A 27,867-nucleotide genomic window follows, 5' to 3' on the forward strand; every position below is an offset into this window, starting at 1 on the left:
TCAGAAATTTTACAATCAAATTGAAAAGGAAATATGCCTAAATTAAGCTTTCAAAAAAAAATCATTCCCTTTTGCCAAAATTAAAGGTTTGTAAATGGATAGGAGTATCATTAGCTGGCTGCACTATGTTAAAATAGACTCTGTGGGTGAAGGTTAAAGGATTGCTGGAATCTATCCCCCGTAGACACTGTCTGACTTAGGTTCTCATTGTTCTCACCTGAATGAACAGCCTCTTGATTGATCTCTTACTCTACCAGGGCCCTGGTTGCTCTCCTGCCACAGCCCTGGGAAACTTCTGCTAACAGTTCTCCAGGGCTTCAGCCTCCTACACTCTGGCCATGGGCCACAGGAGCCCTGAGTTTCACTTTGAACAATTTTCCCATGGTTCTACTAACAGGGGGAGGTTGAAAATGGTCTGATGCTCCATGCTTGGCCATGACCAGCACTCTCAGGAATGGGAGGTCTTCTGGGGTAACACAGAAGATTCAGAAGCAAACTATGCCAGGTCTAAATCCTGCATCTGTGATACAGGGTTGATAAGGCCCACACATCAGGAGCTTGAAATGTCCACCTCTTACCTCAAGGTGCATGGCTGATCTGGCCTAGAATTTTGTTCCTTAAGTACTAAATTCCCAACAACAAACATTAGGCAAGCTCAGGGAGTCCTGTGGAGGGAGGAGGAGGATCAGAGAAATGTGGGGTGCGGGGGATCAGGAACACATCATGAGAACAAGGCCCACAGAAACAACTGACCAGGAGCCTGTAAGGGTCTGACCTAGGTCCTCTGCATATGTGTTAAGGCTGAATAGCTTGGTATTCTCATGGGAATCCAAAGACTGGGGTCGGGGGGCTGTCCTTGACTCTTGCTCACTTGTGGGGCCCTTTTCTATCTAAAGGGTTGCCTTGTCCAGCCTTGATGTGATGGTATTTGCATGGTCTTATTGTAGTCTGCAATGTAGTGTTTGGTTGATGTCTTCGGAGGCGTGCTCTAACCTGAGGGGAGGCTGACGGGGTGGATCTAGAGAAGCGGGGAGGTGGTGGGAGGAAGAGAGGTTGAGGTAGGGAAGGAAGGCAAAACTGCAGTCATGTGTAGTTTTTATGTATAGGTGTCTATATTTAAAACTGAGGAATTTAACCACGTGGTGGTGGTGTATGCCTTTAATCCCAGAGTTTGGGAAGCAGAGGCAGGTGATCTCTGTGAGTTTGAGGCCAGCCTGGTTTACAGAGTGAGTTTGAGGCCAGCCAGGGCTACACAGAGAAACCCTGTCTTGAAAAAAAACAAAAAAACAAAAACTGGGCTGGAGAGATGGCTCGGTGGTTAAGAGCACTGACTGTTCTTCCAGAGGTCCTGAGTTCAAATCCCAGCAACCACATGGTGATTCACAACCATCTGCAATGAGATCTGATGCCCCCTTCTGGTGTGTCTGAAGAGAGCAATGGTGTACTCATACACATAAAATAAATAAATAAATCTTTAAAAAAAAAAGAAAAAAACAAAAACCAACCAACAAACAAACAACCCAACAAAGAAAAGAAGCAATAAAATTGTGGAGTTTAATAAAGCATCACTTTTGCTAGAAGCTGGAGGTGCGAGATGGAGAAACGCTCATGGTCGTGGGGGTGCTTTTGAGGGGTAACAAATATATCTTGGGATTAATATAATAGTAACTGTACAAACCTATGAATATGAATTGAATTTGGATCCATTATATATATTTAAATGATTTATTTTTGTTCTATGTACATTTGTGTTCTGCCCCCTTGTGTGTGTGTGTGTGTGTGTGTGAGGGTGTCAGATCCCCTTGAACTGCAGTAACAGACAGTCGTGAGCTGCCATGTGGGTGCTGGGAACTGAACCCAGGTATTTTGGAAGAGCAGCCGGTGCTCTTAACTGAAGAGTCAACTCTCCAGCTCCGTGGCCCTACTATATTACATGAGTAGTTTCTATGTATAGGTGTCTTGCCTTCATGGATGTCTGTTGCACCATGTACATGCTTGATGTTGGAGGAGTGTCAGACACTCTAAAACTGAAGTTACAGATGACAGCAAGCTGCCATGTGAGCACTGAGGATCAAGTCCAGGTCCTCTAGAAGAGTAGTCAGGACTCTAACTGTTGAGCCATCTTTCAGCCTTACACTGTGCACTTCAAAGGGTAAGTTTAATGGGATACATTTGGCAAGGAAGAGGGCAAGAGAGTGACTTGTCTGTCTAGGAGGCTGGAAGTTACTTGGTCAGCTGCCTGCAGTGTCAACCAATCTAGTCACAAGAGTCTTACCTCAGTTCCTGTTTCTCTCCAATCCCAAGCCCGACTGCCTCCTGGCCATACTTTGCAATCCTTATAGGTTAAGGTAGAGCCTTGCACTTTCATTTGTCCCCAAGAGAGGGAAGCAATTTTAGGGGAAGCCATAAGTAACTGAGCTGAAATCTGAAATTAAAAGAAAAAGGTACCAAGTCAGCCGCCAAGGGAAGCTGAAACTGCTCCAAAATTCAGAGATAGGAAGCCCCAACTCTCCACAACATGAGGGGTATCCTTCTTTAACAGGGGTGTCCTTCTCTAACAGAATAACCTGCTCTATATCCAGGCTTTTACTGATCACTTCTCTAAAACATATTGTTCTTGGGAGCTGAATCACACAAGCACGGTAAGCAGTTATGACAAATTATTTCTAAGACTCCAGAGGTAATCCTCAGGATATTTTATTAGAGATAAAATTTGGAAGTAAAAAGAGATGGCGTGGCCTACCTCAATACAAACACAGCGAACAAATCCTATTAAAATGATTATTTGGCCAGCAAGAGTCTACCTGGCACCAAGCCCAACACCTCCAGTTCAATCCCTGAAGCCCACATGGTAGAACTGACATTTTCTCTACCTCTATGTCTCTCTCTGTCTCTCTGTCTGTCTCTCTGTCTCTCTGTCTCTCTGTCTCTCTGTCTCTCTCTCTCTCTCTCTCTCTCTCTCTCACACACACACACACACACACACACACACACACACACACACACACACAGAAAAAGAAAAATACACAAATAAAAAGAACAAAACAAAACAATACCCCAGGCTGGAGATGCAGCTCAGCACATAGGAACACTCGCTGTTTTTTTTATTTGACCTAATTTGGCTCGTAGTACCCATGTTGAGCAGCTCATAATTGCTGGTAACTCTAGTTCTGGGGATCCAGTGTCCGCATCAGTCTCCAGAGGAGCCCACACACAGGTGACATACATTCACACAGACACACATTCATATGAGTAAATTTAAAAAACAAACAGAAGAAAAGCCCAACACCTTGCTTTTAAAACAATTATTTGTTTAACAAAATTCAAGACCTATCATAAATTGCTTATTTATTTATGCAAAGCACCGAATCTCAGATTAGTTCAGCTCCTGGGAATTCTCTATGCAGATTCTGTAGGCACCTAAGTTCATCTATGTAGGAGTATGAAAGCAAATAGACTTCCTGCTGCTACAGAGTAAGCAACTGACTGGTGAACTATGACTGAAAGTCTCTACGTGGGAAAGATGATGGCTGGACGGCTCAGTCAGTAAGTGCTTGGTGTGTGTGGATGTTCCATAGGTGTGCCCCCATAGACCGCTGCGGTTTGAATGCTTGGCCCTTGGGAAGTGGCACTATTAGGAGGAGCGGTCTTGTTGGAGTAGGTGTGGCCTTGTATGAGGAAGTGCGTCACTGTGTAGATGGGCTTTGAGGTCTCTTAATGCTCAAGCTCCACCCAGTGTGGAAAGAGACCCTCCTCCTGGCTGCCTGCAGAAGAGAGTCACCTCTTGGTTACCTTGGGATGGAGATGCAGAACTCTTGGCCCCTCTAGTACCAGGTCTTCCTGCATGCTGCCATATTTCCCCCATCATGATAATGGACTGAACCTCTGAAATTCTAAGCCAGCCCCAATTACATGCTGTCCTTTATAAGAGTTGCCTTGGTCACAGTGTCTGTTCACAGCAGGAAACCCTAACTAAGACACTATGCAAACCCGAGGGCCAGAGTTAGATCATTAGCACTCAAGTAAAAAGCAAAACACAAAAACTGGGCGTGGCTGTGCACACCTGTAACTCCCACGCTGGGAAAGCAGGGAAAGACGAGACAGGGGGATCCCTGCAGCTTGCTGGCCAGCTAATCTAGCTGAGTCCTCAAACCCTAGATTCAGTGAAAGACTCTTTCTCAAAAAAAAATTAGGTAGAGAGTAACTGGTGACATCAACACTCATGTATCCTTGTCCACACACACTCCCTGATACGTACAGGAGCATGCACTAATATGTATACCACACACACAAAAGATGAAAAGACATTCTCAAGAGTGACACCGTCCCAGAGACCTTTAAAAACTCTCCATGTATCCCAAGTAAACCGGAAGCCATGAGCTCATGCTGCAAAGACCTGGGTAGGTTAATTCACCTGAACATTACACACTGATAATGCCTAATACCAACCAAGAGAAGAGGCATAAGAGGGCTAGGCAGACATAAAAACCAGTACAAACAAGGGGAACTTTCAGTTCACTCTTCAGTGCATACATGGATCCATTAGTAGAACACAGAACTCCTGCTGGCTCAAATGTATGACTATTGAATTAATTTGTGGCTGAATACTAATCTGCATGAGCCAGGGTCTAATGAATCTCAAGCTGGGTTTGAACTCATTACATAGCTGAGGATGATCTTGATCCTCCTGCCTCTACCTCCTAAGTACTAGTACAGTATATTCCATGGTACTGGGGTTCAAATTCAGGGCTCTCTGCATGCTAGGCAATCCCTCTACCCTTGTTTTTGTTTCTTTTGAGACAGTATCCTATCATGTTGTTCAGGGTGGTCTCTAACTAGTGATCCTCCTGGTGGACAGGAGGTGGGGCAAAGAACTGGCAAGAGTGTAACTATGAGTGCTTCGCCCTTATGTGTTGCCATTTTTACTTACTTAATTTAAAAATAAACCTTGAAAATAAATAAAAACACCACACAACAACATTACGGTGTTGTTCTACTTCTGCAAGAGGAAGTGTGTTGTCATTGGAGTACAAAAGGAAGAGTTTGACCCTCTCTTGATTTGTAAAACTTTGTGTGTACCCGTGTGTGCCTATGAGTTTGTTTGCACATGAGTGTGTGATGTCCATGGAGGCCAGATGAGGCTGTTAGATCTCCTGGAGCTGGAGTTATGGGCAGTTGTGAGTAGTCCTATGTGAGTGCTAGGAACCGAACTCAGGTCTTCTAGGACAGCAGCCGTTCTTTACCACTGAGCCATCGCCTCAGCCCCAGGCCCTTTTCCTGCCTCCTTTAGCTCCTCCATCATGCGATGGCTGACACCACAGCAAGACACATGGGGCAAGAAAGTGCTTTCCAGAGCTGGCTCTTGATCTTTACACTTTCCGAATCGTAAGAAATACATTTCTGTTAAGTATGCAACGCCTAGCTTCCTGTATTCTATTATAGCAGCACAAAACAGGTTCAGTCACTTAGAACAAGCAAATGTTTGAAAACTTAAAATTTTTCAAAACTTCATTATTCAAAATGTTCAGTTTTCTTTATTACCTAAAATGTCCAGTTTTCAGCAAAATATTAGGACATTAAAAAAAAAAAACAAAAAGCTTTATTGTGATTCAGAATTTAATGAAAGTATGAGTCAGATGATACATAATCTCAATAAACAGACTTTCAACCAAGTTTAAAGTAGATATTCTAGAGTTGTTATGATTTTGATGCAAAACTTAGATGTCAGTGAAGAAGCACTGGTGACTCGAGGCCTTTGAGACATATTGACACTGGGCAGCTCTGATGCCGGGTGAGCAAAACAAACAAACAAACAAACAACCAGCAGCAATTCAAGCCTGCAGACCTGAGTCTGATACCTAGAATCCACAGAGAAAAGAACTGACTGAGTTGTTCTGACCTCCTCATATGTGCCATGGCAATACCACCACAGGGACAGTGAGATGGCCCAGTGAGTAAAGGGACTTACCACCAAGCTGCTGACCTGAGTTCTATTTCTAGGACCTATATGGTCAGAAGAGAACTGACTCCTCAAAGTTGTCTCTGACCATCTCCTTCCAAATCAAGTAAATAAATAAAATAAATTAAAAACTAAGAACCTTTTAAAAAGGGGATTAATGTCTTTGTCATTAGATTGGTAAGTTTTCATGATGTAGGTTACTGTAAAGTAGGTCAGCTTCTTCCCTCCCCTTTTTGGCACATGCTAGATTCCAGTACTGCTTTTCAACCATAGATATGGCATCCTGGCATCCTCACTAGGAACTGAGCAGTTGCTAACTGCACAAGCAGAGGTGAGAGGACAATTTGTGGGAGTTGGATGTCTTTCACCATGTGGGTTCTGGAACTGAACTCAGACCATCAGGCTTGCCCACTGAGACATCTGAGACATCCCACCATCCCTCAAGTAAAATTCTTTATAATTACCCAATCTCATGAATTCCATTATAGCAACAGCATACAGACCAAGACAAATAGTAAACACAGCTAATAGTGGTTTGTAATGGTCAGAATTCTACAAAAAAACAAAAAAACCAAAAAACAAAACAGAAGCAGATTACATATATAGAAAGCTCATTTTATTGATTGATTTTTTTTTTTTTTTTGGTTTCTCAAGACAGGGTTTCTCTGTGTAGTCCTGGCTGTCCTGGAACTCACTCTGTAGACCAGGCTGGCCTCGAACTCAGAAATCTCCCTCCTCTGCCTCCCAAGTGCTGGGATTAAAGGCATGCGCTACCACCGCCCAGCTATTGATTGACTTTTTAAGACAGGGTTTTCTTTATGTAGTCCTTGCTGTTTCTGGCTGGCCTCAAATTCACAGATATCCACCTGCCTCTGCCTCTTGAATATTGGGGTTAAAGGCATATGCCATCAAGACCAGCCATATTTTTTTAAACTCAAAGTCAGGGTCTCTCATATAGCTCAGGATGGCTTCAAACTTACTATGTAGCCAAGCAAGACCTTGTGCCTCTGCTTTTACTGCCTCCACTTCTCTAGTGCTGAGATTGCAAGTGTGTGCCTCCACCACAATTTAGTATTGGTTTGCAATACTAAGAGATTTATTCAAAGAAGTGCCTCACATAATAGTAGGGGTTGGCAAATCTAAAACAAAAAGAAAATGCTGGTTGGGGCAACCACAATGTCTGGGGCAGGAGAGGTTGTAATATCAAATATTATTTCTTCTTCATCAAGAAAATAGTAGTTTTGTTTTAGGTCTTTTACCTGATTGGATGACCACTCAGAGGATCAAGGACAATCTTACTATTATTATTTAATAGTCAAATAACTGTGGATGTTAGCTGTATCTATAAAATAACTTCACAGCAACTCCTATACTAGTCTTTCATTGGGTAACTAGACATTAAATCACATTTGTGGTGGTTTGAAATAAAATGGCCCCATAGGCTCAGAGAGTGGCACTATTAGGAGGTGTGGCCTTGTTGAAGTAGGTGTGGCCTTGTTAAAGAAAATGTGCCACTCAAGCAGGCTTTGAGGTTTTAGGTGCTCAAAGCCAGGCCCAGTGAGGCATTCTCTTCCTGCTGTCTGCTGATCCTGACACAGAACTCTCAGCTACCTCCCCAGCACCATGTCTGCCTTTGTCCTACCATGCTTCCTGCCACGATGACAATGGACTAAGCCATGAAACTATGAGCAAGTCCCAGTTAAACATTTTCTTTATAGAAGTTTCCATGGTCTTGGAATCTCTTCATAGCAATGAAAACTCTAACTATGACAACATTGAAATCTGAAGCTGACATAAACCTAGCTATCACAATTCATTCTTTTTCTAGAAGACAAACATATGGTTTGATAACCATCCTGCCATAGCTTTCTCAAGGCTATACAATCTGTGCTTTCTGTAATCTTGCAGATGTGAATGCAAGTTTGAGTAAGAATGAGTAAGAATTACATGGCCACTATTAACTGCAGAAACTCACAGGGCGGCCAGACTAGGTTAAAGAAGAAAGTCATTCAAGATACTCTCCACATATTTATATTCATTTTAGAATCCTTGAATGTTTAGCTTTCCCTCTGACAGGGCCAACTATGCAAGAGAGAATCTGACGTGTTTTTCTTTGAATACCCTGAGGCTGAATAACTTTTATGTCCCCGAGATATTCAATCATGATACCGTTGTGGGCAAATTTCTTTTTAAAAACTTTATGGGTTTCTTTTTGTCATAATAATCAGTAATGCCCTGAACAGCAGTCAATGCCTTCCTACAGTTGAGCAGACTTTGTATGAATGTAACCCTTAAATGCAGTGAGAATGGGTCCTCACCAGCAAGTGCATCAGCAAGGTTGAACTACAGGATGTTCTGGAGAGTGGCCATGGGACACGAGTGTGTAGCTGGTAAGCAGTTAAAATTCTTGTGGAAGCCACCCAGAGGGCCTTGCCAGGAGGCTGCAGTGAGAAGAAATGGGAATAACTGAGGAGATGTTTCACTCCATGGTGAGATTCCACTGGGCATGGTCCCACGACCTATCCTTTGTCAATTTCCTACTTCTCTCTCCTTAAAATACATGATCTTCGGTAAAGACAATTACAAAGTCATACTTTTACCCAATACTATTAACTAATAATGAAATTTTATTATTTCAATTTCTAAATAATCATTGCAAATACATAACAGAGAAGATAAGCATACTGTTTTGAGCACAGTGAGAGGAAGACAAATTTAAAAAGCATGATTCTTGTTTTTGAGGCCATATACATTTTCCAGGCACCATGGTGCACTTCTTTAATCCCAACACTTGGATGGCAAATGTGGCATTACTTTGAGTGTGTGTGCCTGTGTGTGAGTGTGCTTGTGTGTCTGATGTGTGTGGTGTGTATGCATGTGTGGTGTGTGCGTGTATGTAGTGTGTGCATGTGTGTTCGTGTTGTGTGGTGTGTACGTGTGTGTGCATGTGTGCATGTGGTGTGTGTGTGTCTGTGTGTGTGCACATGCGTGTGTGTGTGGGGGGTGTGCCTGTGCATGCGACGTGTGTGGTGTGTGTGTGTGGTGTGCGTGCCTGTGTATGCCTTTGTGCGGTGTGTGTGTGCTTGTGTGTGCATGCTTGTGTGGTGTATGTGTGTGCATGTGTGTGGTGTGTGCACATGTGTATGTGCGGTGTGAGTGTACAGACCAGGCCTATGTAGAGGCTAGAGCATCACTTAGGAACCCCTGCTCTCCTGCCACCTGGTGGGATCCCAGGATGGAATTCAGGTAGCCAGGCTTACCTGCTGAGCCTCTACCGGCTGAGCTGTCACAAGAAAACTTTTGAAAAGCAATCTAATGACTTAAGGGAAACAGTAAACTGGTATGAGCAGAAAATGTCTGTCTCTGTATCTTGAGGAATGTGTTAAGGTTTATAATATAAAATACCACAGTGGCTTAAAGGACGGAAATTCCTTTTCTCAGTTGGGAAAGCTAGAACACAAGATTATGATGCCAGCAAGGCTGGTTCCCAGTGAGACCTCTTTATGGTTTGCAAATGGATACCTTACGTGTTCTCACGTGACAATTTCTATAGCCATTGCACTCTTGGTGCTGCTTCCTATTCCTTCTAAAGCAGATTTATCTTATGTATGTGTAAATGCCTGCATGAGTGGAAGTGTGGTACATGCATGCAGGAGCGCAGAGAGGCCAGCAGAGGGCATTAAAGCATAGGCTCACTATGACTTATGGGTCACAACCTTTTGGGGGTTGGTCACATATCAGATATTTACATTACAATTCACAACAGAGGAAAAATTACAATTTGAAATAGCAACAAAATAATGTTATGGTTAGGGATCACTATAACACAAGGAACTGTATTAACTGGTCACAGCATTAGGAAGGTTGAGAACCATTGAACTAGAGTTTTCAGATGGTTTTGAGGCACCTTGTGGGTGCTGGGAACCAAACTTGGGTCTTCTGCATTCTTATATGCTGAGCCACTCCTTCTCTGTAGCGGGCGGAGAAAGCCAAGTAAGTGCTTCTCCGAGTGCACAGCCGTCCTAAGGGCCAAAGCCTCAGGCTCATAGGAAGCTGGCAGCCTTCTTCCTTGTCCGAGTACAAGTATCTACAGATGATTAATCAGTTTGTACAAAACCTAGAAACTGTACTTGCCTTCTGCCTTCTTCCTGTTTTCCTACAGAGATTAGCTGTCCCTCCTCCCCCACCATGCACACTGAGGTGCAGATTTGTTGGGGTAGTTGGTGCTGATTCATCAGAGTGAGCACACCCCACCTGAGCCTGGCCCTTCTGAGTCTTTGCAGAAGCCTTTTCTTTGGCATTATCCTTTCTGTAGCATTGCTACTCTTTCTTCATTCCTTTGCTATCTCAGCCAGGTGTCCAGATCCAAGCCACAAGCTTCTCTGCTCCTCCCCCAACTCTCTCTTCTGGGTTTCACCATATAGTCATAGCTGGAGCAGAACTTGGACCAAAAGTTGCTATATAGACCACTCTGTCCTAGAACTTACAGAGTTACACCTGCCTCAACCTCCTGAGTTCTGGGGTTAAAGATCTATACCACCATGCTCATTCATTTTCAAATTCTATGTGTATGGGTGTTTTGCCTGCAGACATTTCCGTGCATCATACACATGCCTGGTGCCTATAGAAGGCAGAAAAAACGGTCAGAACTCCTGGACATGGAGTTATAGGCAGTTGTGAGCTGCCATGTGAGCACTGGGCATCAAACCCAGGTCTTCTGAAAGAGCAGCCATTGCTCTTAACCACTGAGTCATATCTTAGGCCTGCATTTTATTTATATGACACCAAAGATTACAAAGGTATTCGAAATTAATATTTAAAATCTATCCTCAGAGCAGGGAGGTGATGGCACACGCCTTTAATCACAGTACTTGGGAGGCAGAGGCAGGCTGATCTCTGAGTTCTTAGTTTGAGGCTGGCCTGGTCTACAGAGCAAGTTCCAAAACAACTAAGATGATACAGAGAAACCTTGTCTCAAAACCACCCCTCAAAAATCCATCCGTAAAGCTTAAAAGCGCCGGGCAGTGGTTGTGCAAGCCTTTAATCCCAGCACTTGGGAGGCAGAGGCAGGCGGATTTCTGAGCTCAAGGCCAGCCTGGTCTACAGAGTGAGTTCCAGGACAGCCAGGGCTACACAGAGAAACCCTGTCTCGAAAAACCAAAACAAACAAACAAACAAACACCAACAACAAAACAAAAAAACAACCAAAAACAAACAAACAAAAAAGCTTAAAAGCCAATGTAAAATATCCTAATAGTAACAATACCAATACCAACAATGAACAAAATTCAGAATAATATTGCAAAGGACATACACGCACTACAATTTCCACTTTTGGATATGGAAGGTAAGACTGTAAGGTTTAAATAGCTTTAAGAGAGTTGTGATTAGAATCTGGGTCCATCAGACACCCATTTCACCACATTGTGTTGATACTAGAAACATTCTTCTGCAAGTAGATAAACTGCCCCTAAGATCCATTCCGTCTGCACCAAAGAAGAGCTAGTGGTTTCCTAATGCCATTTGGTTTGATTTCTGGGCTTTTCCTTACATGCTACTCTTGCAGGAATTCCACAGCCTCTAATTCTTCAAACATCTCAGCTACATAGTTTCTTGTCAGGATTGAAACTGTTACCCCCTGAATTTCTTACTTAGTAATTTCTCTTGGAGCACATGTACTGCAAGCATGATCGCATGGCAGCTCACAACTGCCTATAACTCCATGTCCAGGAGTTCTGACCCTTTTTTTCTGCCCTCTATAGGCACCAGGCATGTGTATGATGCACAGGTGGATATACAATTATTTCTATATCCGCCCTGTTTATCTTCATGCATTTATTCATCCAGTCCCTGCCTATCAGTGAAGGGATGCCGGCTCAATGAACTGCTGCACAAACTTGATGGTATGAGTTCAATTCCCAGAACCCATGTGAAGATGGAAAGAGAAAACTGACTCCACAAAGTTGTCCTCTGGAGACCTGAAAGCTGACATAGACGATAACGGTGCTTGCTACCATGCCTGACCTGAACCTGAGTTCAATTGCCAGACTCTATAGTCGAGAAAACCAACTCTAACAAGTTGTCATCTCATTTCTACATGCTCTCTCCATCTCTCCCTCTCTCTCACACACACATACAAATATAAAAAAGAATTTTTAAAAATTATCCTCAGATCTCCAGACAAATTCATGTGCATATACCCACCCCATACTTAAAAAAAGAAAAAAAATCAATCAGTGGATTCTATACACATGACTTAGATTTAGACTTTCCCTTTTGCCAGGCAGTGGTGGCACATGTTTTAATCCTAGCACTTAGGAAGCAGGGGCAGGGAGATTTTTGTGTTCCAGTCCAACCTGGTCTACACAAGTTCTGGGACAGCAAGAGATACACAAAGAGAACCTGTCTCAACAAAACAAAACAAAACAAAAGAAAACAAAGCAAAGCAAAGCAAAGCAAAGCAAAACAAAACAAAAGGCTTTCCCTTCTACTGCACTGATGAAATGGCTGTTGATTAGTCAGCTCGGGCTACTATAACAAAATATTAATTGCATCAACAGAAACTTATTTCTTACAGTTCCAGAGACAGGGAACTTTATTCCTCTTCCTACAAAGCCACCTATCCTATCGAACTATGGCCCACCTTCATGACCCCACTCAACCTTAGTTACCCTCTAAAGGTACACTCTTCAAATATACTCATATTGAAAGTTGGGATTTGAACACAGGAAGTTGGGAGAATGCAGTTCAGTCCACAGTACGTATCCTTTGACAGTCCTCTACAGTGTTGATTACTGTACCTTTACCTGAAGTTTGATTTCTTCAACTTTCATCCATTATTTAAAATTATGTAATATTCTGGGTTTTTTACATTTCCATATTAATGTTATGATCATTAACAATTTCTGCAGACTCCTGCTAGAACTTTGATGGACAGTATGCTGAATGGAGTTTGTAATTCAATTCAATACAGAGTATTGTCATTTTATCAGCATTAAGTCTTCCATGGGTCTAACTCAGTGGCGAGTAAATTTATCTACCATGCAGACTCTGGGTTTGATCCTAGTATCAGAAAAAAAAAATGTCTTTTATCTATAAATATAGATTGTGTTTCCACATATATCAAGGTAAATTTCTTCCCATTGTTTTATTTTCTGTAGTCTTGCTTTTGTTTGTTTGTATTTTTTGTTTTTGTTGTTTTTGTGTATTTTGGCCGGTTCTGAACTCCTCATCTTCCTGGTTAGTTTCCTAAGTGATCAGAGGTTCGAGCCACCATTCATGGCTCTTCAAATGTTTACTTCGTTTATGATTATTTTATTGCTTTTAAATCTTTTTTTTTTTTTTTTTTTTTTTTTTTTTTTGGTTTTTCGAGACAGGGTTTCTCTGTATAGCCCTGTCTGTCCTGGAACTCACTCTGTAGACCAGGCTGGCCTCAAACTCAGAAATCTGCCTGCCTCTGCCTCCCAAGTGCTGGGATTAAAGGCGTGCGACACCACTGCCCGGCCTATTTTATTGCTTTTGATGCTATTGTAAAGGTTTTCCCTTTTTGGGATGGTATCTGACTATGTGGCTTATGCCTTCTGAGTTCCTAGGGTTATAGGTGAAGCTACCTCCCCTAATAGAATTTCTTCTTAATTTCACATCTGGATTGTTTTGCTAATATGCTGAAATATACTTGATTTCTGAGATTTTATTTAGACTCCTACAAATTTACTCATTAACTAAAATGTTTTTTATTTAAAATTCTTTCTATTTCTTAAGATTTCTTATGCATAAGACCACATCACTTAAGACAGAGCATGAATCCATGTATACCTCTTCCAATACTAATTTAGATAAATTTTCTTTCTTTCTGGTTGCCCTGGCTAGAACCTCCACTCTGGTGTTAAATACAATTGGTACAGTTGAACAGATATGGCTGTCTTGCTCCTGATTTTAGGGTGAAAGCATCAATCTTCACCATTAATATGTTAAATGTCAGGCTTTCCTAAATATTGATAAATTAGTAAGATTGAAAATGGTCCCTGGATATTCCTAGTTTACTGAATATTTTTACCACAAAAGATTGGGTCTTGTCAAAGTTTTTTTTTTTTTCCTGAATCTTTTGGGTTGTATCTTTTCACCCTGCACCTGACTGGGCTCTTTTCTTTATTCTGTTAATGTAATGCAATATAGAGTTTGATTTTTGTATGTTAAAACAAACTTTCTATACTTGGGATAATTCCATTTAGTTACTGTACATATAATTATCATGGAATTGTTTATATCAAACATGGGAGAAGCACCAACCCAAATCATCCCCAAATTAATTAAGCAAGCTTTTAAAATCTGTGTACACAGACTACCTTACCCTAAAACAGGGTTTAAGAGGTCAAGAATGGACAAGAGGAAGACAAGGATTTTATAGCCCAGGGGTACGGGGTCTCCAAATCAAGAGGGCTACCTTACTGGAGCAGAACATAAGCATAACAAATTAATCACAATGACCTCCTGAAATAAAGAAATGATTGTAAGGTGGTTCTAACAAGGTAGTCATGTAACCTTTTGAAACACAGGTAGGATTGCAAGATGGTTATAAGCATCTTTTTGAAACAAAGACACAGTTGCTCTTCCCTCGAATCATTCGTAGTTAAGGTTAGAGATGGGACATAGCCCACTCCTTGAGAAACAGAGGTTTAATCATACACAGGAATGAGCCTACTTAGTGTTTACTATCAAATGACTCTTAAGCCTAAGAAGTAGGCAGCCTAGATTCATCAAAACAAACAAACAAACCAAAAAACAAAAAACTTATCCTTAGTATTTGTGTGATCTTGTTGAAAAACTAGGAGTTAGACTTCCTGGTAAGCAGGCGGATAGGGAGAGGGCCAAGGGTAGGTAAGAAAGGTGATGAATTTAATTCTTTAATTGGCAGAAAAAAACAAATTAGATCAAGGCCTCTAAAGTGACTGTGATGTTTTCTATTTTTTTTGATTCTTCTTCATTTTTAGTATAATTTTTGATCCTGATGCACTAAATTGATTGTGAAAATATACCAATGAATCATGAGTCACAGTTTGAAACTACTACTATCAGCTGGGGGTATATTAAAAGTACTTAAGAATGAGACAGAGTGAACATAGACTACACTAAACATGGAAATGCTGTGTTGGGATAAGGTCTGTTCGTGTTTGTATTAAATATCCCGTTGCTACAATTTTTTGGAGAGGCACTTGCTAAACAGTAGGGCAGAGGTCTGCTTGGGAGGCTCTGGGCAAGGCTCCTGCAACTAAAATGTAAGTAATATGTGTATAATTTTGTGGTCCACACCCGTGAGTATCAGTTTCTGCTATGTAGCATACAAAACTGCAAAACATGATTTGTGTGCTTAAGTATCTAATAGAAATGTTAAAAATTAAGATGTAAAAAGATTGGTATGATATGGCTGTTGGTAGAGTGACTCCCCAGCCCCGAAGACAATGGGCACAGCGGTGCTAAGCGTGGTAGCACGCATCTTTAATCCCAGCACTCTGAAGGCTGAAGCAGAGCTCTGTACATTCCAGGCAAGCTATAATTAGAGAGGTAGCTCTTCAATAAAGTGAGGGTAGAGGTGGGGGCTGGGCTGGGGAGATGGCTCAGTGGTTATGAGTACATACTACTTTTGAGAGGATCCGGTTGATTTCTAGCACCCATGTCGGGTGCTTCTGTTAACTTTAGTTTCAGGGGTCTCTGTTGCCTCTGAGCTCTGTAGGCACATCCACATGTGCACACACCCATGCAGACATACACATGTACACATAAAAATCAAAATAAATCTTTGAGAGGGCACAGGGCCTGATGGCAAACACCTATAATCTCAGTACTTCTGAAGTGGAGGCAGGGGATGAGCTCAAGGTCAACCTTAGCTACAGAGTGAATTGCTTTTACATGTGTGTTTCCACTCTTTTGAGATGGAACAGGGGCTTACTATATAGCTCAGGCTGGTCTGGAACTCAATGTATACTTAGCCTGGCCTCAAACTCAAGGTCCTTCTGTCTCTATCTCTCTAGTGCTGGGCCAATTATGTGCCAACAACCTGTAACTGGCATTAAATTCTTGTAACCCATAAATTGTCTTAGTCCAGAAAAGCAAGAGATGGTAACAGTACTGTGGGGGTGTGTTGTTTTTTCCCCAACAATGGACTTTGTGAAGGCATGGTCTTAACCTTGCTTTAGAGTGAAACACCTCTCTCTCATCTTTTGGGTGGATGTACCTTTCAGATACCTAAGGACTTTGCTCTCATTCCAGTCTGGAAGGCTGAATCCAATCTAGAAAAGCAGAAACTCTAGCATTAGTTACCAGTCCCCTTTGGACGAGGTTGTGAATTAAAGCATAGTAAAAGAAAACTGCAGCATTAAAGCCTTTTCTTTTTTAGGCTGTTATTTTACAACCTCATGGGAAAGTGGGAGGCAAGATGCTAGGAAAGTTGAAGCAGGGCAGGGTGGATACATCCTTTAACCCCAGCCCTGGGAGGTGGCACCTGGAGGCTCACTGCAAGGCTGTTAGGTCTGTCTAGTGAGATCCTCTCTAAAAAACTGACAGAAAAAAAAACCCAAACAAACCACAAAAGAGAAAAAAATTCATGGGCATGGTGGAACACACCTGTAATCCCAGCCCTTGGGAGGTGTGGAGGAGGGTCAGAAGTTCAAGGACCCTCACATAGTCAGTTAGAGGTAAACCAGGACTCATGGTAGCCTGCCTGAAAAGAAAAAAAAAACAGCTGAAAGTCAAGACAGAAACCCAATAAGGTTTATATAACATGTAATAAAACCTTCCACTTCCTTCAAAGTTTCTTTTCATAGAAATTCTTTCACAAAGGTATAATTCAAAATATTGTGTGTCTAGCTTGTTGTTACAAAACAGCCGGTAGGTAGAGATGTATTCTGGGTCAGATTTTCTTTCCCTCTTTAAACATTTTGTAAAATTTTCCATGTGCATGTGTGTGAATGTCTGTGTGCCACAACATGTGTGTGGAGGTCAGAGAAGAACTTGCAAGAGTCAGTTTTCTCCTTCCAGCATGTCGGCCCATTGAAGCTTGAGTCTTGGCACCATTTGACTAGCTTCTGGTCACACTTTTTTCAGTCAGGTTTTCCTTTGTCCTCCCCTCCCTCTACATTTTGCATTTTGAGACTTCTATCTCAAAATTCTTAGTTTGATTTTCCCACTTATTAAAACTTTGCAGTAATAATCGACAGCCATATTTCCTCTTAATAACAAATGTACTTATTATTTTATGAGTATATATGTTTGCCTGAGTGTATGTATACTTCACTTCCTGTGAGCAGATGACCTCAGAAGCCAGAAGAGGGCACCAGATGAAACTCTGAGACTGCCTGCTTCTGTTTTTTTGTCCTAGGATGAAAAGCCTTTGTCATCACATCCTGCTACAAACATATTTTCTTAGAAACTTAAACAAGCAACCCCCCCAAACCTTATTGTAGTAAAATATATATAACATAAAGAGAACCATTTAAATCATTTTCAGTTGTATTAAGCATATTGTGGTTTATAATTTCTTCTTTTTCTCTCTCTCTGAGAAAAGGTCTCTCTATAGAGCCTTGGCTGCCCTAGAATTCACAATGTAGACCTGCCTGGCCTTGCACTCACAGAGATCTACCAACCTCTGCCTCCCAAATGCTGGGGTTAATGGTGTTTTTGATTTGAGGATTTGTTTATTAGATTAAGAATCATTATCCCAGTGGCTGACTAATAAGATGGCTAAGTGGCTAAGTATGCTTGGTCTTCTTCCAGAGAACCTGTGGTTCCTAGCACCCAAAGCCAGTGGCTTTCAGCCACCTGTGGCTCCGGCTTCAGGGGATCTGATGCTCTCTCTTCTGGATTATACACGTGGGCACACATGCATACAAAAGCATTTAAAATACAAACTGGTTATGGTGGCACACATCAGTAATACAAATACTTGGAAGGTTTAGGCAGGAGGATCAGGAGTTCAAGGCCATCCTTGGCCATATGGGAAGTTAGAAGCCAGAATGGAATACATGGGACTCTGTGTGAAAATAAAATAAAAGGACTCATTATTCTAGGACCTAGAGAGATGGCTCAGCAGTTACTGCTTATTGCTTTTGTAGATGACCCAGGGTTCAGTTCCCAGTACCCACATCTGTAATTCCAATTCTAGAGCATCAATGTTTTCTTGCCTCCAAGAGCACCTGTATACATGCAGTGCACATATAAACTCAGGTAGGCACACACACATACACATTAATTAAGAGAAAAATAAATCTGAAGACAAAATTCATTTTAAAGACCAGTAAGATGGTCAGTAAGTAAAGAAGAAGCCTGGCCACTTGAGTTCATTATATGGAACACACATAAAAGGTAGAACAGAAGTGATTCAACAAAGTTGTCTTTTGACATGCAGGCAAATAGCACAAATGTCTGCACACACACAGATAATATCTTAAAAGAATCATAATTTTAGGTAATAACTTTCAGAGAATTTCTTTCCTTTTGAAAAATGAGTTTCTTTGGTAATGAAAATGATATATACCATTATGGTTTTCCCTCTTTTTACCTGGAAACACACAACATAACTTTCTGTGAAGCCAATGTCCATGTTCCTGGCATAATTATTTGCCCATTTAAAGATCTTTCTTTAGTAACACATTTTCCTATTTTATCTGATTTAGAATATGTGCTGCTTTAGATCAGTTTTAGGAAGTAGATATGATGTATGTTTTAAATATATTCTTAAAATTTTGGCATAATTAATAAATTTTAGGGTAAATATAGCTGAATTCAATCTAAATTTTAAGAACATCTTTTTTTTTTTTTTATATATAACAAGACAGACTTGATCCTTTGAAACAGTCTTATTTTATAGCCCTAACTGGTCTGAACTCAGAATTCTCCCTGCCTCTGCCACCTGCCAGGACAAGAAGGAATATTTCAAAGTATATACAATGTGGCAGAAAATTATACTAACCACTTTACTGTCAACTATCCATGCTGTAGATATTATTGTCTTACTTTACTAAAGTTCAGAGTAAGGAAGACACTTCAGAAGGTTATAAAGTAATTAGGGGTAGGACTCAAGTCTGGCACAATTCAAACTTCTGGCTCCAAGCATACAGTATACTGTTTCCTAAGCTGCACATTCTATTTTACATTGTTGATAACTTTCCACATTCTGGGATTCTTTCTGAGAGAATGCTACATCCAACTCTTGAATGGAGTAGAACTCTGCTCCTGGCCATCTCAGAGCCTGAGCTGAGTCCAGAGTCTTTGCATCTTAGTTCCCCAGTAGAGTGTTTCCTCAGATTCTGTCACGCAGCAAGGGCAATTCCTAACTAGTGATCCACAGAGCACCTCAGGCCCTCCATTGGCAGAGCTCTGAGACTCTGAGATTCTTCAGTGTTGTGTAAAAGTTTCCATCTGGCAAGGAAGCTCTTTAAACAGGGCAGTAACTACTCAAACAGCTTCAGGAAGTCCCTGAAACTAACCAGATTTATTAGGTCCCTCTCTGTTAGAGTAAAAAAAAAAAGTGAGGGCTCTCTCAGACTAAAGGAAGTGGGGGGGGGGGGGAGGAGAAGCGGGGAAGCCTCTCAGACAAGCTGTACTGCAAAGAAGACTCAGATCAGACCAGGTGCCTGGAAGAAGCAGAAGCCAGCTGAGCTGCCTGGAAGAGGTTCAGACCAGAGTCACTTGGAAAGGACACGCCAACCCATTGAGCTGCCTGTAGGGCTGTGCAGTGTGCCTGAGGCTCCCAGTTTTTATAATCTGTCACCCATGCTGGGGTGGGTCCTGGGGATGCAGCTGTCTTTGAGTCATTCCTGTTTCTGTAAGTAACCCCTCATCCATACTCTTGTAAAAATAAAACGTATTGGCTTGCCAAGTTGGACTTTGGTGTTATCTGTACTTTGGTCTGTCGGTGGCAGCCCTATAGGGGGTTAAATGTGTTTACCGACTCCCCAGGAAAAGTTTTGTCACACAACACTCAGTAGAGTGCACACCCCTCAGCAAACTTTGAGAGACTTCTTTCCATGGTCCCACGCCAAGCTACAACCGCACCTTTCGCACATTTCCTTTTCCTAACCTCTCCCCAGGGTGAAGTTCCTCCCTGCCATTATCTTTTTCTGCGTCTTAGTGTCTCTCTTCAACTCCCCCCCTCTCTCTGTAGATCGTCTCCGTTTCCGGATCCCGCAGAAAACTCACGCAGCGCTTCTGCTCGGTGCTCCTCCAGTCGGCTCCGTGCTTTACCTCTCTCTGCAGCTAGCTGAGTAGCTCTGAGCCACCGCCGTTCAGCTACCAGGCCTGGAACTAGCTTTCAGCCGGCCCACATCCGAAGCTCCGCCCCCCTCCCCCATTGGCTATCGTTCTCAGAAGGTCCCGCCCCTAGCCTCGAAGCCCGCCTCTCCGCCCCGCTTCCCTTGTTTTCATTCCCCCTGTCACACGAGGCAGTGGCAGCCCTGAAGTGGGAGGGGAGAAGTCGGAGCGGAGAAATCGTAGAGGGAAGGGGACGGGAAGAGGGCGGAAAGTGAAGGGCCCAGAGCGTCTCTCTGTCCCCGATCTAACTCAGTTCTCGACTGCTCCTGGCCGGCGTGGTATTGTGGGATCGCGGCGCCTGGCCCGAGACGCTCGCATCCGCAGGGGCGTCCACTCGAGAGCGCCTCCTGTCGTCCGTAAAGCTACCCTGCCGTTCCTCGGCCCCCCAACTCCTCCCGCCCCCCCATCCCCTCCTCCTCCATCCTCCAGTTCAAAATGGCGACGGCGGCGGCGGCGGCGGCGGCGGCAGCAGCAGCGGCAGCGGCGATGGCTCCTCCGGGCTGCCCGGGTTCGTGCCCCAACTTCGCCGTAGTCTGCTCCTTCTTGGAACGCTACGGACCGCTGCTGGACCTCCCCGAGTTGCCGTTCCCAGAGCTGGAGCGGGTGCTGCAGGCGCCGCCGCCAGACATCGGCAACGGAGAAGGTAAGCGATCGGCCCGAAAGCCCGGCGGGAAGCGGCCCTGGCGCGCTTTAGCTCTCCACAGATACCCTGGGCCCCTGCGGGCCCTCTCCAAGGATTGGGCTCCGCGGAATCCCTACTCCGCCTAGCCCGAGGGGTTTCCAGGGTGGTGGGGAGGCGGGGCGGAGGCCCCCAAGGGCCACCGTGCCCCGCGGGGACCGAGGTGGGGGCGTCGCGAGCCGGGTGTGGGCTAGGGCCCAGGGGGTGGTATTGTGCGGGGCTGACGCTCTAGGGCCGGGTCCCCCGCGCCGGTGTTGCTTCTAGTCCTTATCCCTTTAGGTGGCGGGGGAAGGGGAGTGCAGGTTCCGGCCAGCTTTGCGCTTTTCTCTTCCCCTCCTCCCACCAATCCTCCCCGCCGTCTCCCGAGAGGCTGGGCCCATCTTCTCCCGGCGCCCCCTCTGCTCACTCCACCTGAGTGGGCGGGGGCCTGCGGACACTCCACTCTCCCCGTGCTGGGAACTCCCCCGAGAGAGTCGGCTCCTGCCTTTTCCCGTCTCCTGGAGGTCTGGTCTAGCCCCCCCCTCAAACTCCTTCCTCCTTGGGAGATCAGCTCCTCTGACCAGGGAGGGGGCTTCCCCCCTATTCTCGCGTAGGAAGGGGAAGTGAAGTCGGCCCAGCTTCTCCGCTCTAGGGAGGAGAGGGTTAATATCTCCTCCTCCATAGTTTTTCTCCTCACCACCTCCCCCAAAATAATAGAAAAGCATCTCTCCACTTTTCTCTCTCCCTTCCCCCTATCTCGGCTACAGGGCTTAAGGGAAGAAGAAGTCACTCTTCCATTTGCTGGCTGGGGTGGGGTGGTTGGTCTGTAGGCTGGAGGAGGGGCTCAGATGGCTGGGGAAACAGTTGAAGAAGGTGCTTGTTGCTCATGTTTCTCTCTGGTGCCGCTGGTCTATTATTGGTGTTCGCAAGTGGTGCTCCTTCCACATAAGGCCACCGCGCGGGTGCAGGGCGCATGCTCTGCCCGGCCCCATTGAAACTTCCTGCTGCTGCTGCTGTTGGTCGTGGTTCTTTTGCTGGAGCATCTCAGCGTTGTGTTTGCTGCTTACAGTCTTAACACGCTGAGCGCTAACCCTATCCCCTATTAATCCCGATCCATTCCGCTCCTTTTCTGGTACTTTATTCCCCTTAGAGAAGGCTTATTTGTGTACTCTGAACACTGCCTTTGTCTAGCTACAGCCCTTGGCAGAAGAAGAAACGTTTTCCAAATAGGTCTTCTTTTCTTTTTCTTTTGATTTGTGCGTAGATGACCAGGGTGGACTGGGAATTGTACAAGGCATGATAGCTGTGACCTTTCTAAGAAAGCAGAGTTGCTTTCTTGTTCTCTATAGAAATTACGTTTCTGCTATGATGTATTTACATAGCTAAAGAATGTGAACTCATTCAAAGTATTACCTGTAGAGAAAGTGTGTGGTATACAATGTTATTAAGTATTAATCCTACAGCAGTTGTTGATACAGCGGTTGTATACTTTCTTTCCCCTTTCTCTTTTGAGACTGGTCTGGAATTCTGTAGACTGTGCTGGCTTGGAACTCTTAGAAATCCTTCTGCCTCTGCCTGTCGCGTGCTAGGATTAAAGGCGTATGTCAGGCCTTCATCTCTTTACTGGTTCACATTTCTTAGACTCTCTCTAACTATAAAAGGCAAGATTTTAAAAACTGAAATCGGAGTTAAATTACTTTAGGTTAAGACTTTCTTGCAGAATTTTTTTTAAATATTAAGCTTCTAGTATATTAATTTCATTACCAAGTTATATTTACATTCTTTTCGAAGGAAGTAATCACTGTAAAGTATAATACCCTCACTTAATTTTAGGATACTTTAAAAATAATAGTAATTTATTTGTCAGAAAATGTGAGAACTTGAGGGGAAATGTTTTTAGAATTTATTTGGACCAAGTTAAGAGAAAGGCATAGATTTTTGGGGGGGGCGCCATTGCATTTTGAATAGCGGATAAGCTTGCAGTTTCTTCATTTTTAATCATTGTGCTTAGTTGGTGTTAGTATTGAAAGAGAAAAGTTATTAGGATAGGTTTGATTTTTCTAGCATTGAACTTTGGGGCATTAGCTGAGGACAAACGGGAAAGAAGTTGGGCCAAGAGGAATCCTTTAGCTCAGCCACAGCATTACCATCCATATAGTTGCTAAGAGGACTGATAATAACAGATTCTGTCGTGGGGAATCTAAGAATAATTGTTAATTAATGTCACACAGTTCAAGACATGTGGCAAATAAAAAGTCTCTCTGAAGGTGAAAGTTTTACTGTGCAGGAAAAAGGGTTTCGGAACTTGGATTATGGCATAATTTAAAATAGTTCAGCTAGCCGGGCAGTGGTGGCGCATGCCTTTAATCCCAGCAGTTGGGAGGCAGAGGCAGGCAGATTTCTGAGTTCGAGGCCAGCCTGGTCTACACAGTGAGTTCCAGGACAGCCAAGGCTATACAGAGAAACCCTGTCTCGAAAAACAAAAAAACAAACAAACAAAAATTGTTCAGCTAATGAGATTGACTCAGTCTTTTGGGCAAAGACTGATATACTAGAAAGAGTTGAAAGACCAGGGTTTGTGTTGAGCAATGCAATATATAGGTTATAGAACAATTTGTTTCGTTTATATGGACTTCACTTTCTTCAGTAGACAAAGATAGTGGCTAAGAGCCAAATGAAATGTTACAATTTTTTTCCTGCTGCAATATTACATGAGGTTTAATGACAATATAATGATAATAGCCAGTGCACTGGGGTTCCCTTGCACGCAGGGAAGAGGAACCACAATTTTTTTTTTTTAATAAACAAGGTACTTACAAAAATATTCTCATACTACAAATTAAAGATTTTTTAGATAAAAGATAAATGATATGTATATATATAAATTATATAGTATCTTTTATGTGTATTATTTGTAACTAGGTTTAAATTTTTGTTAAGTTGGGAATGCATGGGGTGTCAGTCATAATCAAGTGAGTTCTACTTTGTGTAAGTTTTATTAAGAATCAGCTCTGTGCCATTTAAAAAGTTTTAATTAATCTGAGCATGGTAGCACTTGCCTTTAATTTTAGTAGATCTCTGAGACCCAGGCCAGCCTGGACTACAGAGTGAGTTCCAGGACAGCCAGGGCCACACAGAGAAACCTCATCTTAAAGAACAAACAAACAAGCAAAAAACAAAACAAAAAAGAAAATTTTTAATTTTGCTGGCAGGATAGCTTAGTTGCCAGGCCTAATGATCTGAGTTTGATTCCCTGAACCTACATAGTGGAAAGAAAGAACCACTTGCAAGCTGTCCTCTAACCTCTACTGGAGCTTTTTTGGCATGAGTGTAGAAAGAGTGTGCACATGTGCACACATGCTAAATTTAAAAAAATTTACTTTATGCAAGTTTTGTTTTTTTCCTAGTGTGAGTGGCTCTTAGAATATGCTTTTGTCTTTTCAGTCGTCTGCTCTACCAACTGGGGTATGAAAAGGGGCTAAACTTGAATACACATTCATTTGAGGTAGATGTAGCAATACCATAGCATTCTTAGGTAGAAACTAGTTTACTGATTTGTTCTTGTTTAAATACTTTGTGATCTTTTTCCTAAAAAGTTGTTTGCAAGCTTTAATTTGATATTGTAGCTTAAGTTTACCTTAGTCAAGAAAGGTTTCATGGAAAAAAAAATAGAACCAGTGTCCATTCTAATTCTAAAACTTGATAAGTTATTGTATGCCTCATAGTAATACTCAGTAAGCACTTGTGGTTGTTTAAAGATAAAATAAAACCATTAAAATTCAATTTAGTTTAAAAAATGATTAATTGTATGTGCCTGAGTGTTTGGCCTGCTTTTTTTTTCACTTGTATTCGTGTGTGCCTGGGCGTCTTGGATCAGGAGAAGTCATCAGATCTTCTGGAACTAGAGTTACAGATGGGAGTCATCATGTGGATGCTGGGAATTAAACTTAGGTCCTCAGCAAGAGCAAGGCTCTGAACCACTGAGCCATTTCTCCAGCCCCCAGATTTACTTTTCAAATGGTTTCCAAGAACCTAATAAGTGGAACTGATGTTATTTTTTGTCATAGGGCTGCTCTAAGAAAATTGCTGAGGGTATCATGAATCTAAAATGCTTGAGAATTGCTGCTTTAGAGACTATTATTAAGTTTTGGGACTAGGAAGAAGGAACAACTGCATAATTTATATTACAAAGAAGAGAAGACAAAGGGATAGATTTCAAGCACATACACCTGACCATTGGTGTTATTCAGACTGTAGTTTGAAAAGTCCACCTAAGTTATCACCCATGGGTCATAGTTGATGCTAGAATAAGAAAAGGGCATTCTAAATGAAGGCATTGTATGTTCTGCTTTACACTACCCAGGTCTGTATTTAGTATGGAACTGAAATGCTTCTTCCTAGCAGGAAGTAGGTGACTGTGGGATATAGGTAAAAATAAGGGTGGACACTAATTTTTGTCAGATTGCTAAGTGTTGTGTCTCTTTCTATGTGTGTGTGTGTGTGTGTGTGTATGTGTGAACAATGTAGGGGCACATGCATATGTATATCATGGTATGGAAATCGGAGGATAATTTTCAATTCTTGCCTTTTGATTTCCACTTTTTTGAAGCAGGGTCTCTCGTGTTTTAGACACTGTGTAGCCTACTAGAGCTTTGGGCCAGTTCTGCTGTCCTCACCTCCTATCTTGTCATAGGAGAGCTGGAATTACAGATGGGAGACTCACATTTAACTTTTTCCATGGATGGAACTTTCATATGCTGATCCATCTCCTGGTCCCCACCAGAGCGGGGGGTGGGGGTGGTTATTTTGTTTTTTGCTTTGTTTTTGAGACAAGGTCTCACTGTGTAGCCCTGGTTGGCCTGGAACTCACGTAAACATAGATCAAGCTATTTTCCAACTCAGAGATCATTGCTTTTTGAGTGCTGGGATTAAAGGTTTGTGCTACCACCATCCCCAAAGAGAAATACCTTTAGTGATCAACTTTGTGCAAGTGTGGTTTGAGAAGTGACATTACAGTGTAGCAATGTGTTTTTGTATAGCATTAGTTGTTTTTGTTTTTGTTTGAGATGGACTTACTATGTAGATCAGATTAACCTCAGACTTCCTCTGTATCTCAGACTAGCTTGGAACTCTATAGCCTAGGGCATTGTTGAACTTGTGATTCTCCTGTCCCATTCTCCCTAATTCTGGGAATGTGGGCATTTTTTTTTTTTTTTAATAATTTACTTGTGGGGTGGGAAGGAGAGGAAGGAAGGAAGCACAGGTGTACAAGTGCCACAGTTTTCATGTGGAGGCCACTGCGGATTCCAAATGTGGCACTCTGGTCCTCAGTCTGGGTGCCAGTACTTTACCCACTAAGCCATCTTGTTGGGCCTGCAACCTTATTTTTTTTTTTAAGATTTATTTATTTATTTCATGTATCTGAGTACACTGTCTCTGTCTTCAGACACACCAGAAGAGGGCATCGGATCCCATTACAGATGGTTGTGAGCCACCATGTGGTTGCTGGGAATTGAACTCAGGACCTCTGGAGAGCAGTCAGTGCTCTTAACCACTGAGCCATCTCACCAGCCCCCGGCATTTTTTTAATGTTTGTTTTATTTTTTCAGTGCTGGGGCTCTAACCCAGGGCTTACTGTGTGGCAGGTAAGTGCTCTGCCTCTAGACCACCTCCCTGGCTGAATCTCTGTACATAGCCCAGGCATGTTCTGAACTTGGGATTCTCCTGTTGAAAAGTCCTAGGGATGCTGTCATCCTCATCTGTTGTTCTTAGTCAGGATGTCGAGTATAAAAGGGTGTATATGTCTTATATTTAAGTGGAACTATAGTTCTAACTTCATATTCTCTCTTCCTGGTGCCTAGGTAAATTCTTTGATCTTTCTCTCTCTTTTTTTTTTTTTTTTTTTTTTCATGAATTTGATGAAGTAAAAAGATGTCCATTGAGACCAGTAATACAGTCTCTTAAGTGTATCTCAGAAGTGTACACATGGGTTTATAATGGCAGGTCATTGGCTAATGTCCTTACTGAAGCAAGAGCCTAGCTTGGTTGAAAACTTCCAGTTTTGGCACTTCTGATTTCAAATAAATAAGATTCTTTATTTCTCTTTGAGTTCTACTCTGTTGAGGCAGGGTATTGTTTCTGACACTGTGAAGTGTATTTTTGGTACATCACAGAATTGAGGAAGCCAACAGTTATAAAGGGAGAAAGGAAGGCTATTAGCATTGTCCTAGGACAGGAGTTAATTGGAACAGAAGAAGGTTTGGTTAATGTGAGACTCTTAATGCAAAGTGGCCTGCTTTTTTAGTCTTCTAGTTATTTAGAGATTTACTGTGAAATTTGCTGTTAAACATCTTTAGGGGCTGGCCAGGTGAGTCAGCAATTAAGAACACTGGCTGCTCTTCCAGAGGACCCAGGCTCAGTCCTCTCTTCAGGCACCCACATCATCTGTAACTACAGCTCCAGGGGAATCTGATACCTTCTGGTCTTTGCAGGCACCAGACATACATGTAGGCAAAAAAAACCTCAGACACATTAACAAAATAAGATCAAAAAGATCCTTAGGGGTTGGCTCATATAAACTAAAGGTCCTTAGTTTATATCCTGAGCACCCACATAAAAGCCAGGAATGGTGGTGCACTGTTATGTTGTTAGGGAGGTAAAGGGTGAAGAATGAAGTTAGGTGTGCCCCTGGGATTTGTTGGACAGCCAACCCAGTGAGTTCCTGGTCCAGTGAGAGACCTTGTCAAAAACTACAGTGGAGGGCTGTAGAGGAAGACTCCTGAAGTTGATCTTTGGTCAACACATTTAGGTCTGCATGTGAGCACACACCACACAGGCACACACACCACCAGGAAGAAAGGCCACACTGCTAACTTACTTCATTAATTTAACATGTATACTGACCATCTGCTGCATGGTAATTCTAACAATTATTGTAAGAGTTTAA

At 42.6% G+C, this 27,867-nt stretch overlaps 2 protein-coding genes across 5 annotated transcripts in view; one reads left to right on the forward strand and one right to left on the reverse strand.

Annotated features, from left to right (window-relative positions):
• Positions 1-20,311, reverse strand: part of Aamdc (adipogenesis associated Mth938 domain containing) — a 31,079-nt gene extending 10,768 nt beyond the window's left edge. The window contains exons 1-3 of one of the 4 annotated variants that reach the window (XM_034486923.2): positions 20,153-20,308; positions 16,580-16,676; positions 2,276-2,425 (exon numbers count right to left, since the gene is read on the reverse strand). In XM_034486923.2, coding sequence (XP_034342814.1) covers positions 2,276-2,425; positions 16,580-16,666 — 237 coding nt within the window. In that variant the 5' untranslated portion in view covers positions 16,667-16,676; positions 20,153-20,308. Of the gene's footprint in view, positions 1-2,275; positions 2,426-16,579; positions 16,677-20,152 lie in introns of all 4 variants that reach the window. The other 3 variants (XM_034486916.2, XM_076938227.1, XM_034486933.2) reach the window with 3 other exon arrangements.
• A 116-nt stretch (positions 20,312-20,427) lies between these two features.
• The window catches only part of Rsf1 (remodeling and spacing factor 1), a 114,550-nt gene continuing 107,110 nt past the window's right edge, over positions 20,428-27,867 (forward strand). Inside the window, exon 1 of the mRNA XM_034486516.2 lies at positions 20,428-20,906. Within this exon, the coding sequence (XP_034342407.1) occupies positions 20,699-20,906 (208 nt within the window). The 5' untranslated portion in view covers positions 20,428-20,698. The remainder of the gene's footprint in view (positions 20,907-27,867) is intronic.

The sequence above is a fragment of the Arvicanthis niloticus genome, chromosome 1, assembly GCF_011762505.2.
Source record: "Arvicanthis niloticus isolate mArvNil1 chromosome 1, mArvNil1.pat.X, whole genome shotgun sequence".
In the NCBI taxonomy this organism is placed as follows: domain Eukaryota; kingdom Metazoa; phylum Chordata; class Mammalia; order Rodentia; family Muridae; genus Arvicanthis; species Arvicanthis niloticus.